The 14,600-nt window shown below is 42.2% G+C and overlaps 1 protein-coding gene across 1 annotated transcript in view; it reads right to left on the bottom strand.

The window, feature by feature from the left end:
* The window catches only part of LOC5564829 (carbonic anhydrase-related protein 10), a 411,830-nt gene that overhangs the window by 198,011 nt on the left and 199,219 nt on the right, over positions 1-14,600 (bottom strand). Inside the window, exon 2 of the mRNA XM_021841520.1 lies at positions 12,532-13,300. Coding sequence (XP_021697212.1) covers positions 12,532-12,589 — 58 coding nt within the window. The 5' untranslated portion in view covers positions 12,590-13,300. The remainder of the gene's footprint in view (positions 1-12,531; positions 13,301-14,600) is intronic.

Genomic DNA, 14,600 nt, shown 5'->3' on the forward strand with positions numbered 1-14,600 from the left:
ACCAGTATCCTATCTACTACTTGAAGATTGTTGTTACCCATAACCACATTGTTGTTACGGTTCCTCAAAGCTAGTATAGAGTGTTGAGAAAAAATCGGTTCTATTATGCCTTAAAACGCTTGAGCCTAGTAAATAAATGATTAAGTAAAACTTCAATCTCCTAACGTGCAGTTCTACGCATAAGTGCACGGATGCACGTCTCGAGTATGGTACAAAGGAAAAAGGGGAAGCGATTCTGTACCACGCCACCTTTATTTGGCTTGGGCCACAAGTCTGATGTCACCCCGGAGCTACCTCATGGTATTACTTCAGAAGGCTGAGGGCTTGTTGGTGCCTCTACTCCATTTCGTCACCTCTGGTTTTATTTGCTCTGGCTGCGATTTTTCTCTGTTCCGTCACTTACATATTGGGGCCGGCCACAAGCCTGGGCCATGTGAGATTTTATATGATAGATGCTCCTGTGCTTGTTGGTTCTCTGGATTTCACTGCATTGCTCGTCATGCTTTTCGGGCGGACCGGTTGGAAGCCGAGGTCGGTTTTGCGATTCCGGTTGAGCGATGACTTCCGGTATGCAAGCGCCCCGACGACCCAAGACCCAAAGTTCGTCGTGATCGATACTACTCGGCGTAGTTCCCGACGGTGAAGCTAACCTACTCCGATGGATAGTTCCCCGGCGGAGGAACCGTCAGATTGCGATTATTTATTTCGTCAATCAATAGTAGACTACACATTTGCTTAATTCTATGTTGTATTATATCTTAAGGAATTAAAATATTGTCTTAGCTTTGTTCGCGACATGGTCAGATCAATTTCTGAGCAATGCTGATTATAAAGAGACATCATTCGATTCATTGGGCCGAATTTTGCATAGTTAGTTCGATGATTATTTGATGCAAACAAATTCCGATTTCTTAACTGTCTAGCGGGCGTGTAGAAATTCAAACATGATAAAAGATTGGTGGAATCAATACGCTGCGATACAATATCATTGATAAATGAAATCATGGCTATTTCGCGACGATTAGAGGATGGCTTCCGGTTCACTGGCGATCCGACGACTCAAGCCTGTGATTCGCTACGGACTACTCAAAATAGTCCCCGAAAGAGGATCTATCCTACTTCGCCGAAGATTTCCCCAATGACAATGAAGATTCCCCGAACCGATATTATCCGGGCAGATGCAGAGGTTGGTCCTGCGATTACGGTGGAGGGAAACTTCCGGTTCACAGGCGCAATCACGCGATCTACTCAGTTAGCCCCCGACAGTGGACTTAACCTACTCCGAAGCTGGCTGGCCACATGCGGAGGTCGGGAGGTGGGAAGAAGCTTCCGGTACACAGTCGCCCGACGATCATTTTCCGGTGCTGTTTGCTGTTTCGAGATCTACTCTGCTAGTCTCCGGCGGAGGATCTAGCCTGTTCCGACTCGATGGTGGTCGGTATGGTGCCGAGGTACAATTCCATTGCAGGAAGGCTTCCGGTTCGCAGATGCCCCGACTACCCATCACCGATACTACGTGGCTCTCGAACTTCTTGGCCTAGCCCCCGACGGAGGATCTAGCCTACTCCGATTGCGGCCCGACGCCCTCTGGTCTTCTCGCCATTTCTGTTGCAGCGACGACATGAATTTGTCACTCTGTTCACTAATTTGACGTTTGAGCGGTGCCAAATTCACTAGTTACCATGGTCACGTAAATAACACGGCACCGCTCAAACGTCAGATAGTGAACTCGTGCATCGATCCATAATTAAACTAGCAGAGTCACAGGTATTCAAAATCGTGAAGATTGGGCCGACACATGCTTAGTTTTGGTGCTAAAACTTAGTGGTCCCATATTACGGGATTAGACTGACTACACATATCAATGGTTGCTATTCCGTGATTGACCGAAGTCAGTGAAAATGCACAAAGAATCAACTAGAAGTTCGGCTGGGATTGGCCATAATCTTCTTCAGTGTGCATAATTCAGTGCCTCTATTTATGCAGGGTCAATAACGGCGCCGGCCACGTCCTTGCCGTCAGGTGGGATTGGGGGAAGGAATGTTAGTGTGTAACCTTTGCTATTTGGAGACCGTGTTTGCCTCTGCATCTCCACAAAGGTTACTGGGAGGGATGTTTGTTAATGGGGAGGATCGTTGGGTCACAGGATTCACTTTGATAAGCGATTAGACCATGATAAATAATTATTTGTGAGATATAAACACAATTGGACACAATTCATTTGGATTTGGGGCATAAACCCGAGTAATTTCATCGAATTGTCCAGATCGGCCACGTTCCGGGACTTCAGAAACCGGTTCAGCATGGATCATACTGAATCGTTTTTTTTTTTTTTTCAGGGGATGTACGCCGGTAATTCGTTCTTTACTACAGAGAAATATCATGCCAACATATCCATCAACCGAATAGTACTGATATGAATTACATATGCGAAACTGTAGTGGAAACCTATTTTTCGGATGTTCTGAATTTCCGGCAACTGGGTTGATTGAATAAATGATTTGAGAATCTCTATTCACATTCCACGTGAATACCTATTCAGGAATATGACGACGGTTCAGATTTCTTGTTCAGTTACAAATCTATAGGTTGTCAAAGTAAGGGTCTCTAAAGGGACTTTTTCAGATGTAGCAAGTTCCCGGCGGCCACAGTGACCAAATCGGGATTTCCGGGAGGGTTTCTGAAAATAGAAATTCGTGGCTTTCATTTAAACCTAACAAAACTAAATTAGGTCAACACATTGATTTTTGCAAGTTGTTTGAATTTTTGGGTCGAAAACGATCATAAGTAACAATTTGTAACTTTTTGTTAGGGACTAAGAAAGGTTAAATAATATTTTTTGCATAAAACTTGAAATAACTCGAAAATGCCTACTTCTAGAGAAATGATCAATATGGTTTGGAACTATTGCATGAAAAGTTGACTAAAAGTTGTTATTAGAAAAACTTGTTTTTATGAACATTTCTCCATCACGAAACTTTGTCCAAAACTCTGTATTCTATCAAGATTCTATAGTGAAATTTGAAAAATTATTAAGATGGGGCTTATGTATTATTTGAAACATGTTTATTTTTGTTAAAATAATACATTCTGATGATAAAGAATATTCAAATTATTCTGAACCATAATGATGGCTTCTTTAGAAGTAGCCATTTTTGAGTAATTGCAAATTTATTGCAAAACATGATAATTTAAACATAAAATTTATTATTTTCATTTTTTATTAACGATTATTCATCACCAACAATAGGTTTTCAGAAGTAGAGGTCTTATTTCCCTCTACTGATTTATTGTTTTCGATGACAAATTTCGAATAACTAATAAAAATTACTAATTGAATTGATTATTTTTTGCATAAAACTTTAAATATTTTGAAAATGGCTAACTCTTTAGAAGTGGTCATGATAATAATTGTGGCTCAGAGTAATTTTAAGGTTCTTGTTGCATCATAGAAACGAATGTATTTTATGGAAAAACCAAAAACTTGAAAAAGTATTCGCCCATTCTCAACCAAATTCGTGACATACAAACACCATTATTTTAAACTTATTCAAATATTCCCATTCGGCACACAAAAAACAACAAAAAATTATTTAGATTTTCTTTTACTTTCTTTTCAACATTCTGTTTTTCAATTTATCTGATTTTTAAAATTTAACAAAGAGTAGTGTTGGATCCGTTGAATCTATTGCATGCTCCTTGTGAGCGAGCGACGGAATCCGGATCTATTGTGTCGGAAGAAAAACGAAGTGTGCCGGTGAAAAAAAAAAAGCATACGCGTCAGTAGTGTTGGATCCGTTGAATCTGTTGCATGCTCCTTGTGAGCGAGCGACGGAATCCGGATCCATTGTGTCCGGTTCGCGTTGCGCGGAAGAAAAAAACGAAATGCGCCGGTGAAAAACAAAAAAAACAACGCGTCAGTAGAGTTTGATACGTTGAACCTGTTGTATGCTCCTGTTTAGCGAGCAACGAAATCAGAATCGTGTCCGTTTTGCGTAGTAACCGCACTATCAGTGTCGGTCATTCGTGTTTATGCTCACGTATTCATTTCGAATTATATATATATCGTTTACCAAAACGAATTCTTTCCCATATCCAAACTCCCAGTGTTTTCTTGTGGAAGTGCAGAGGACTCCTCGGCTTCTGTAAAGCAAGTAACACGTCAACATTTCCCTCCCATTCCCAAATTGACCTGCATTCGGACGCAGCCGGCGCCGGTATTGTTTGTTATAATAATGAGAGCACCAGTACTTACACATTGAGGATGCTACTGATCCCGAGTAGTGTCTGATGGTTCCCTGTGTAAGTACAGCTGTTCTTGCAATAACGGAGTAGCAACTGCGGGCGGTCAATCATGCTCATGCTCATGCTTATCTGATTTTTAAAATTTAACAAAATCAATATCTTAAAATTAAACAAGTTATTTTGGAGCAACAATTTAACAGATACCACAAAAACAAGTTTTACCGAATTTGTTTAGAAAAAATATTTTAAATTCAAAGGGAACTCATTTTTTTTAGGTTCAAAAAGCGTGCTGGCAGAAGTACTTATTTGGTCCTTGTATGCAATATAACCTTCGCCTTTATTATAGTGTTTCTTATTGAGACCCCACGTTATACATAGAACACGAAAGAGAAAAAAAAGCCGTAATATAAGAAGACCTCTCCAAGCAGAATGAAAATCATCAAAATTGACAACGTTGCTCTGATGAAATCTAATTTATTTTCATGTATTATTTTCATAATTTGTTATCCTGGAATCGTTGCAAATCTGACTGAAATCTTTACGAAACTGAAGTGAAATCCATGCGAATCTTAGTAAAATCCTTGTGAACCCGACAGAAATTCATGCGAATCTGGCTGGAATCCTTGAAAATCCGAGTGAAATCCTTGCAAATACGACTGAAAGCCTTAGGAATGCGACTGGAATCTTTGTGAATCTTACTGCAGTCCTTGTATGACTTTGAAATTACGGAAATCCAAGCAAATCAGACAAAAATTCTAGCGAATTCAACTAAATTCCTTGTGAAGCCAACTACAATCTTTGCGAATCTGACTGAAATTGTTGCGAATTCGAATGGTATCCTTGAGAATCCAACTGCAATCCTTGCGAATTTGCATGAAATCCTAACAAATCTAACTGACATCTTTGCGAATCCAACTGAAATCCATGTGAATCCGACTGAATTTCTCGCGAATCTAACCGGAATCCATTCGAATCCTACTGAAACTATTTGTAAATCCGACCGAAATCTGATTAGAATCCTTGTGATTATGACTGGAGTCGTTTTAAATCCGATTTGTATTTTTGCGTAACAGTCATCAATCCTTGCGAAATTGACAGGAATCCTTGGGATAACAGTCGGATTCACAAAGATTCCAATTGGAGTCTTAAAGATTTTAGTCGGATTCGCAAGGGTTCCAGTTTGATTCACAGTAATTTCAGTAGAATTCGCCAATTTTCTATCAGAATCTCAATTATTTCAGTAGGCTATTAATGATTTCAGTCGAATTTACAAAGGTTCCAGCTGGATACGCAAGAACTCCCGTAGTGCTTACAAGTTTTCCAGCGGGATTTTCAATGAATTCAGTCGGATTATCAAGGATTCCAATCGAATTTGCAAGGGCTCCAGTAGGATTCGCAAGGGATATACCGTTTTGACTCATATTCCGAACACTTAAGGCCAACAGTGACTTCAAATGTATATGATTGGCATAAATTAGCTGATATTTGTGAAAATTTTAATTTCTTCGCAAAGTCTAACTGTTAGCTGTTGGGTGTACCGAAAATAATCTAGATTTAATTAGTTTTAGTATTGTTTTTACATAAAAGTATGGAACAACATTTTGATTCAAATGCCGAACACTGTGTAAATTCTGTCTCATATTCCGAACACCTTGATTCAAATTCCGAACAGCACGAATAAATCGTATTCAGATAAATAATTTCGCAAATAAATTTATCTGAGCTTATTCTACTGGTTTCAAACTAGAGAATCATCACTACTCCCGAGGTATAAAATAGATTGGAAGACGTTTGAATTGAATTGCAATTGACTGCCATTTCCTTGTAAGTTGATGACATATTTCAGCGAAACATTTCAACCAAATCGCCATACAAAAACCGAGTTTTTGGAATATGAGTCTGTTCGGAATTTGAGACAAAACGGTAGTCGCATTCCCAAAGTTTTCAGTCTGATCCGCAAATTCTTCAATGAAATTCGCAAGAATTCAAGTTAGATTCGCAAGGATTCTAGTCAAATTCGCAAGTACTTACTTACTTACTTACTTACTTACATATTTGGATTAACATCAATTATCTTGATAAAGCCTCGCCAACAATAATTCGCCAATTTACTCGGTTCATGGCCGCTTCTCTCCATCCTCGACTGTGACCCACGCTCTCCAGGTGCACCTGGTCAATCCACCTAGCTCGCTGCGCTCCACGCCTTCTTGTTCCGACCGGATTCGTGGCGAACACCATCTTTACAGGGTTGTTGTCCGGCATTCTTGCAACATGCCCTGCCCAGCGTATCCTTCCAGCTTTAGCTACCTTCACGATACTGGGTTCGCCGTAGAGTTGAGCGAGCTCGTGGTTCATCCTTCGCCGCCACACGCCGTTCTCCTGTACGCCGCCAAAGATCGTCCTTAGCACTCGGCGTTCGAAAACCCCAAGAGCTTGCAAGTCCTCTTCGAGCATAGTCCACGCCTCATGCCCATAGAGAACTACCGGTCTTATGAGCGTTTTGTACATCGTACATTTGGTGCGGGGGTGAATCTTTCTTGACCGCAGTTCCTTCTGGAGCCCATAGTAGCCACGACTTCCGCTGATGATGCGCCTTCGTATTTCCCGACTAACATTGTTGTCAGCCGTCAACAAGGATCCGAGGTAGACGAACTCGTCGACCACCTCGAAGGTATCTCCGTCTATCGTAACACTGCTTCCTAGGCGGGTCCTGTCGCGCTCATTTCCGTCAACCAGCATGTACTTTGTTTTCGACGCATTCACCATTAGCCCGACTCTTGTTGCTTCGCGTTTTAGGCGGGTGAACAAATCTGCCACCGTTTCAAATTTTCTTCCAATAATATCCATGTCGTCCGCGAAGCAAACAAATTGTCCGGATCTCGTGAAAATCGTGCCTCGACTGTTAAGTCCGGCTCTCCGCATAACACCTTCAAGCGCAATATTGAACAACAGGCGCGAAAGTCCATCGCCCTGTCGTAGTCCCCGCCGAAACTCGAACGAACTGGAGTGTTCGCCCGAGATTTTCACGCAGTTTTGAACACCGTCCATCGTTGCTCTGATCAATCTTGTGGGCTTCCCGAGAAAGCTGTTCTCGTCCATGATTTTCCATAGCTCTATGCGGTCGATACTATCGTATACCGCCTTGAAATCGATGAACAAATGGTGCGTAGGGACCTGGTACTCACGGCATTTCTGGAGGATTTGCCGCACGGAAAAGATCTGGTCCGTTGTCGAGCGGCCGTCGATGAAACCTGCTTGATAACTTCCCACGAACTCGTTTGCTATAGGTGATAGACGACGGAAGAGAATCTGGGATAGCACTTTGTAGGCGGCGTTTAGGATGGTGATTGCACGATAATTTTCACACTCCAGTTTGTCGCCCTTTTTGTAGATAGGGCATATAACGCCTTGCTTCCACTCCTCCGGTAGCTGTTCCGTTTCCCAGATTCTGACTATCAGCCGATGCAGACAAGCGGCCAACCTGTCCGGGCCCATCTTGATGAGTTCGGCTCCGATACCATCCTTGCCAGCGGCTTTGTTGTTCTTGAGCTGTTGAATGGCATCCTTAACTTCCCCCATCGTGGGAGCTGGTTGATTTCCGCTGTCCGCTGTGCTGACGTAGCCATCGCCTTCGCTGTCCTGACCTTCTGTGCCTGTGTTCTCTGCGCCATTCAGGTGTTCATCGTAGTGCTGCTTCCACCTTTCGATCACCTCGCGTCCGTCCGTCAAGATGCTCCCATCCTTGTCCCGGCACATCTCAGCTCGCGGCACGAAGCCTTTGCGGGATGTGTTGAGCTTCTGATAGAACTTCCGCGTTTCTTGAGAACGGTACAGCAACTCCATCTCTTGGCATTCCACCTCTTCCAGGCGGCGCTTTTTGTCCCGGAATAGACGGGTTTGCTGTTTCCACTTCAGTCTGTATCGTTCCACGTTTTGCCGCGTACCATGCTGCAGCATTGCAGCCCACACTGCATTCTTCTCCTCTAAAACCTCCTGGCACTCCTCGTCAAACCAATCGTTTCTTGAGCTCCGTTCCACATATCCGACAATGCTTTCGGCAGCGTCGTTAATGGCTGCTTTGACTGTCCTCCAGCAGTCCTCAAGAGGGGCCCTATCGAGCTCGCCCTCATCCGGCAACGCTGCCTCAAGATGCTGCGCGTACGCATTTGCGACATCCTGTTGTTTCAGTCGCTCGAGATTGTACCGGGGTGGGCGTCGGTACTGTATATCATTGATGACGGATAGTTTTGGGCGCAGTTTCACCATCACCAGGTAGTGGTCGGAGTCAATGTGAGCGCCACGATAGGTTCTGACGTCGGTTATGTCGGAGAAGTGCCGTCCATCGATCAAAACGTGGTCGATTTGCGATTCTGTCTGCTGAGGTGATCTCCAGGTGTACCGTTACGGGAGGCTGTGCTGGAAATAGGTGCTACGAATGGCCATATTCTTAGAGGCTGCAAAATCTATCAGTCGTAGGCCGTTCTCGTTCATCAGCCGGTGGGCGCTGAACTTTCCAATCGTCGGTCTGAACTCCTCCTCCTGGCCAACCTGAGCGTTCAAATCTCCTATGATGATCTTGACGTCGTGGCTTGGGCAGCGGGCGTACTCGCGCAAAGTATTACAGTTGCATTCACAAGGATTTCACTTGATTGGCTAATTTTCCACACGAATTCGAAAGCATTGCAGTCAAATTCACAAGAATTCTAATCAGATTCGCAAAGATTCCAGTCGAAGATCAAAAGATTCTAGTAGGAAACCCACGAAATACGACTACAATACTACTACAATCGCAGATATTTCCGAGGCTATAAGTTCTTTTTTTTTCAAGAAGAATTCGCTACAAGAAATAAAAAAGATATTCCGAATTTCTACCAAAATCCCAGAAAATTTACCGATATCGTAATATTCTTACGAGGTTTCCAATATTTCTAGAATTTCTACCGAAATTTCAACAATCGCATCAGATTCATCAAAATCCTAGAGTTTTCACTATATCATAATTTTCACTCCACCAGATTCCCAAAATTCCCGCTGAAATCTCAGATCTCCCACCGTAAAGCTCTAATTCATATCGGATGACCCCAATGTTGTTAAACCTATTAACGCCCAGTGATCTATTTTGAGATCAGTTACTGTTATACATACAGTTAAGCTTTTAGATAAAATAGATGGATGGTAACTTCGGAAAAGTTGTAAAAAAGAGCAAGGGCAGTCTTATGACAGGACTTTTAATTCACATTTCTTCCACTATGTTGCGCAGTAAGGATAAAATATTTAAATTTTTCGAGTTGTTTTGTTACCAGCTTTTGTCGGCATCACCACGCTCGTCTTATGTCACAATAAGCGTGGATTCCAAAATGAGAGATGCATGAAATATTGTAGAATGATCCTAGGAGCCAATAAGGATTCCGGGATTCCTGTGTGAATTCTGAGATTTCAGGATGGATCATGGGATACCACTGTGTCTACTTGAATGCCAGTGTATATCATGGGATTCCCATGTGGATCCTAGGATTTCAATGTGGATTCTTTGATTCCACTCTGGATCCTGGGATTGTAGTGTGGACTGTAGGATTCCAGTGTGGATCCTGGGATTGTATTGTGGATCGCATAATTTGAGTGTCGATCCTGGGATTCCAGTGTGAATCTTGCGACTCTAGTGTGAATCCTGGGATTTCAGTGTGAACTCTTGAATTCCAGAGTAGCTCCTTGGCATCCAATGTAGATCTTGGTATTTCAGTGTGGAAGCTTTGATTCCAGTATGGATCCTAGGATTACAGTGTGAATAGTAGCAGTCTAGTGTGAATCTTGATATTTCAGTGTGGTTTATTTGATTCCAAGTGTGGATGTTGGATTTGTAATGTTGATCGTTGGATTTTAATTTAGATCCAGTGATTGTTATGAGGATCAGTGTGAAACTTGGGATTCAAATATGAATCCTAGGATTCGAGTGTGGATCCTGGAACTCAAGTGTGAATCCTGGTATTTAAGTGTGGATCTTTTGATTACAATGCGAATCCTGGGATTCCATACTCCGATCGCAGGATTTCAATGTGGACCTTGGAATACCAGTGTGGATGCCAGAACTACAGTATGGATTCTGGTATTTCAGTGTGGATCCTCTTATTTAAGTGTGGGTATTGGAATTCCAGTGTGAATCCTAGTTTTCCAGTGTCGATCTTGAGACCCTCGTGTAGATCCTGGGAATCCAGTGTGGATCTTGGGAATCGAGTGATTCAAACTTAAATACCACAATTCAGGCCGGAATATCAGTGTCCCCATAATAATTCCAAGAATCACACTGGAATTCCAAAATTACTACTTTAATCATAAGATTTACATTGTTGCTAAAGGATCCACAATATCCTTTGGCAACAATGTAAATCTTATGATTAAATTGATAATTTTGGAATCGTAGTGTGGACTCTTATACAACAGCCTTCTGATATTTCTGTGTGGATCCTTTGAGTACAGTGTAAATATTGGGATTAAAGTGTGGATCATGGATTTCAATAAGGATTCTGGGTTTCCAGTGTTAATCCTGGGATTTCTGTATAGAGCTTGAGAGGATTTCTAGTGTAGATCCTGGGATTCCTGTGTGAATTCAGGGATTGTAGCGTTGACCCTAGGATTTTGATGTGGATTCTGGGATTGTAATGTGCAATGCAGAATTTAAGTTGGAGTATCCTAGGTTTCTTATGTATATCCTTAGATTTCCGTTTGGATCCAGATATTCCAGTGTGGGTTATTGGATTTTAATCTGCAGTGTAGATCCTGGGATCCTGGGGCCTTTCTTATCCGAGTGGTTAGAGTCCGCGGCTACAAAGAAAAGCCATGCTGAAGGTGTTTGGGTTTGATTCCCGCTCGGTCCAGGATCTTTTCGTAATGGAAATTTTCTTGACTTCCCAGGGCATAGAGTATAATCGTACCTGCCACACGATATACGAATGCAAAAATGGCAACTTTGCAAAGAAAGCTCTCAGTTAATAACTGTGGAAGTGCTCATAAGAACACTAAGCTGAGAAGCAGGCTCTGTTCCAGTGAACACGTAATGTCAAGAAGAAGAAGAATATCCTGGGATTTCAGTGTGGACTCTGGGATTCCAATGTGTATGTTGGAATTCCGGTGTAGATTGGATTCCAGTATGGATATTCATATTCGAGTGTGAAACATAGGATTTCAGTATGGATCCTGGGAATCCATTGTAGATTTTGGGACTCCAGTGTGGATGTTGGACTTTCAGTGCGGATGCTGGGATTCTATGGATGCTGCGATTCTATGGATCCTGGTATTCCAGTGTGAATTCTGTGATTCAAATGTGGAAACTTGAATTCCAGTGTGGATATTCGTATTCCAGTGTGAATCCTGGCCATTTAGTGTTGATACTGGGATTTCATTTTTGATCTTGGAATTCTAGTGTAGAAGCTGGAATTCCAGTGTGAAATCTAGGAATCCAATGTGGTTCCTAGGATTTCAGTATATATTTTAGGAAGCCTGGGCTTCTAGTGTGGAGATTGGGATGCCATGTGGATCCTGGATATCCAGTAAGGATTCTGCTATTTCAGTGCGAATCCAGTTTGGATGCTGGGAGTCCAGTACGGATCCTGGGATTGCAATGTGGCTTCTGGTATTTCAGTCCGGATTCAAGGGTATCTGTGTTGTTCGGAAGGAATCCTGGGAGACTTATGTAGCAAAAAATTAGAATTGTTGGGAGGATCCTGGAGAATTACTTTGAGAATCTTTTTAGAATTCTCTGGGAATTTGTGCGAAGCTCTTAGGAATTCTGTGAGCAATTTGGGAAAATATAATTGGAAATTCTGTGGGAATAAGCTGAATATTTTTTGAGAATCCTGTGGGAATTACAATTGTTTTTTTTTCATATATTTTTATCAACATTTTATTACCATTACATTATGTTTTTCACAATATCATGTCACTTTTTAATGCGCCATACCACCTGTACTCTTTGCAAAAATGTTCAAGTGTTTTTTTTATTTTTTCATTATTTTGCGTGCATATGACCCACTGTATACTGTTGAAAAAATGTTAGCAAAGATTTCCATTCAAATTACGATTTCCACATTCACATATTATCTTATTGCGATACTCCATAAAGAATCAGGTGACCTACTATGAATATGAAAACATTCGGGCGTCAATGGAGCTTAATGTTGTTTAATTAACAGAAGCCGAAGCACGTTTCCAACGTCAATATAATCCAGTAATCTTCATTTTACTACATAGTAGCTGACCTCCCATGAAAAACATTTTCCTAAGTTCACTCACCTGGAATGTGCAGCAGATGCAGCAGCGCTAACACTGTCGCGTAGTTCACCAATCCCATCGCGTCTGCCCTATCAATTAATTAGCTAGGATCTCTTGTATAACTTTATCTAATATAATGCACTCTATTTCACCCCCACTTTCGTATATGTATGTTGACACTTTAGTTTTTTCTCATCCACGTTTTTCACACTTCTCCAATTTCCTGTTATTGTCAGCACTGTTTATGAACATCCCACCAATTGGGTCCACCGAACAAAAAAGGAAACAGCACAACATCCACCAAACAGGATCGACCTTCATAAACCACGTATCGCCGCCATATCGCTGCTGCCCGTAGTGAGTCGAGTTAATTTGATTAAATTGACTATCGTCGTGCTCGCAGTCGTCGGCGGGGCTTTCGCTGTAGTCACACCTGTTCTGCCGCTTTCTGTTCGCCCGGTTGCTATCGATGACGATGACTTTAGGAGGGATGCCACCTGCTGCCGAAAGGACGACGACGGCATCGTGGTCCAAAACATGCCACAGGCAGTTTGGTCAGCACCGCTGCCACCGACCCCACTGTGGCCTTCCTGGAGCTACCGGAGGTTCACGAAAGCTCGGCGTCCGTAGGTTTTCCATTCGTTGCTCACTTCGGGACGGTTGATGGTGAATGCATGTGGCTTTGTCCAACGGGAGGAGGAACGGCTAATTCTACACGGCTGATGTGTGCCGACACTGGCGGTGGGAGGGCATATTCACATAGTAGGATGTTGTTCCGGAAGAAGTGGACCTATTTTGACGGGAAAAGAATAAAGAGAGAAAAGAAAGCGATTCGTGAAAAAAGGGTCCGTTAAGGTTACAATTATATGGAAAACAGCAATTAAGAACTGGTAAATGCTGGTGGACAACCAGAACTCGCATAGCAGCATACGAAAAAAAAAAACGATTAATTGCACAAATTGCATCACTCCCGCACTACATGGCGGATGAAATCGTGCGAACGATGAGTTTCCTCGCATTAAACGCTATTTTATGAGTTCATATGTACATTTCGTTTCATCCCATATACTAGAACAAAGTAAGTCTGATAAATCTGATGCAGCTGTCAAATCAGCTTTGTTATCATAAATTTAATCGCATAAAAGCACATACTAATTCGCAAGAAAATCTATAAACTCGTATTGCATGTTATGTAACATCATATGAAATATGCAAATATATCGCCTCCACTTTTGAACGTATAAGTCCTTTTCGCGAAATCTTATATGTGAAACTTTGCACATATAAGCATCGCATAAAGCAAAAGGTAATTCGTTTTACGTAAATTCTGGTTGTCTGGGGTGTACCATTGGTACTTCGCGTGCCTGAAGAAATAAAGTAGACCTTCGTGTGGTTCTTAGGCTTATAAAAGATTGGATTACAAACCCGATTTAGAGAGAACTTTTGTCGTATGCTGACAGGGGAGGAGGGGTTTCACCTGCGAACCAGAGGTGTCTCTACATCATGTCAGGATTGACTGATCATCGTCAAAGTTCCAAAAAAGGACCCTAAGTTGAACAGCGCATTACGGTCCTTCGAAAATCTAGGAGTTGGTGTCAGGCTTTGCAAGCAAATAGTAGAAAATCACGCACAGGAACTACAATGAGTAAATTCGGACAGGAACGATCGACAAAACCACCACGACATAAAAGGACTTGCGATTGAAAACTCGGGATAGAGAACTGTAGATCTCTCAGCTTTATTGAGAACATATAAATTCTCTTCTATGTACTGAAGATCCGCCGGTTCGACATCGCATCGCTGCTGTAGATGCGCTGGACAGAATCAATGTCATCATTGGGAGGTATCCGATCATCGAAAGAATGTAAAGTTGAGGATCAAAGGAATGTTCATAGCCCTCACTTCGGAAGCACTCATCATCAGAGACGCATTTTACGAGTAGCTCGAACTCGGTATGGCCGCTGCTCTAGCCACAACGTAAAGATCATGAGAAGATCAGATTGGAAAGTTCAGCACCCATCGGATGACGCACGAGAACGGCCTGCAATTGATAGATTTGTAGCCACCTTCAAGAATATGTCCATTTGTAG

Source organism: Aedes aegypti, chromosome 1, assembly GCF_002204515.2.
Source record: "Aedes aegypti strain LVP_AGWG chromosome 1, AaegL5.0 Primary Assembly, whole genome shotgun sequence".
NCBI lineage: Eukaryota > Metazoa > Arthropoda > Insecta > Diptera > Culicidae > Aedes > Aedes aegypti.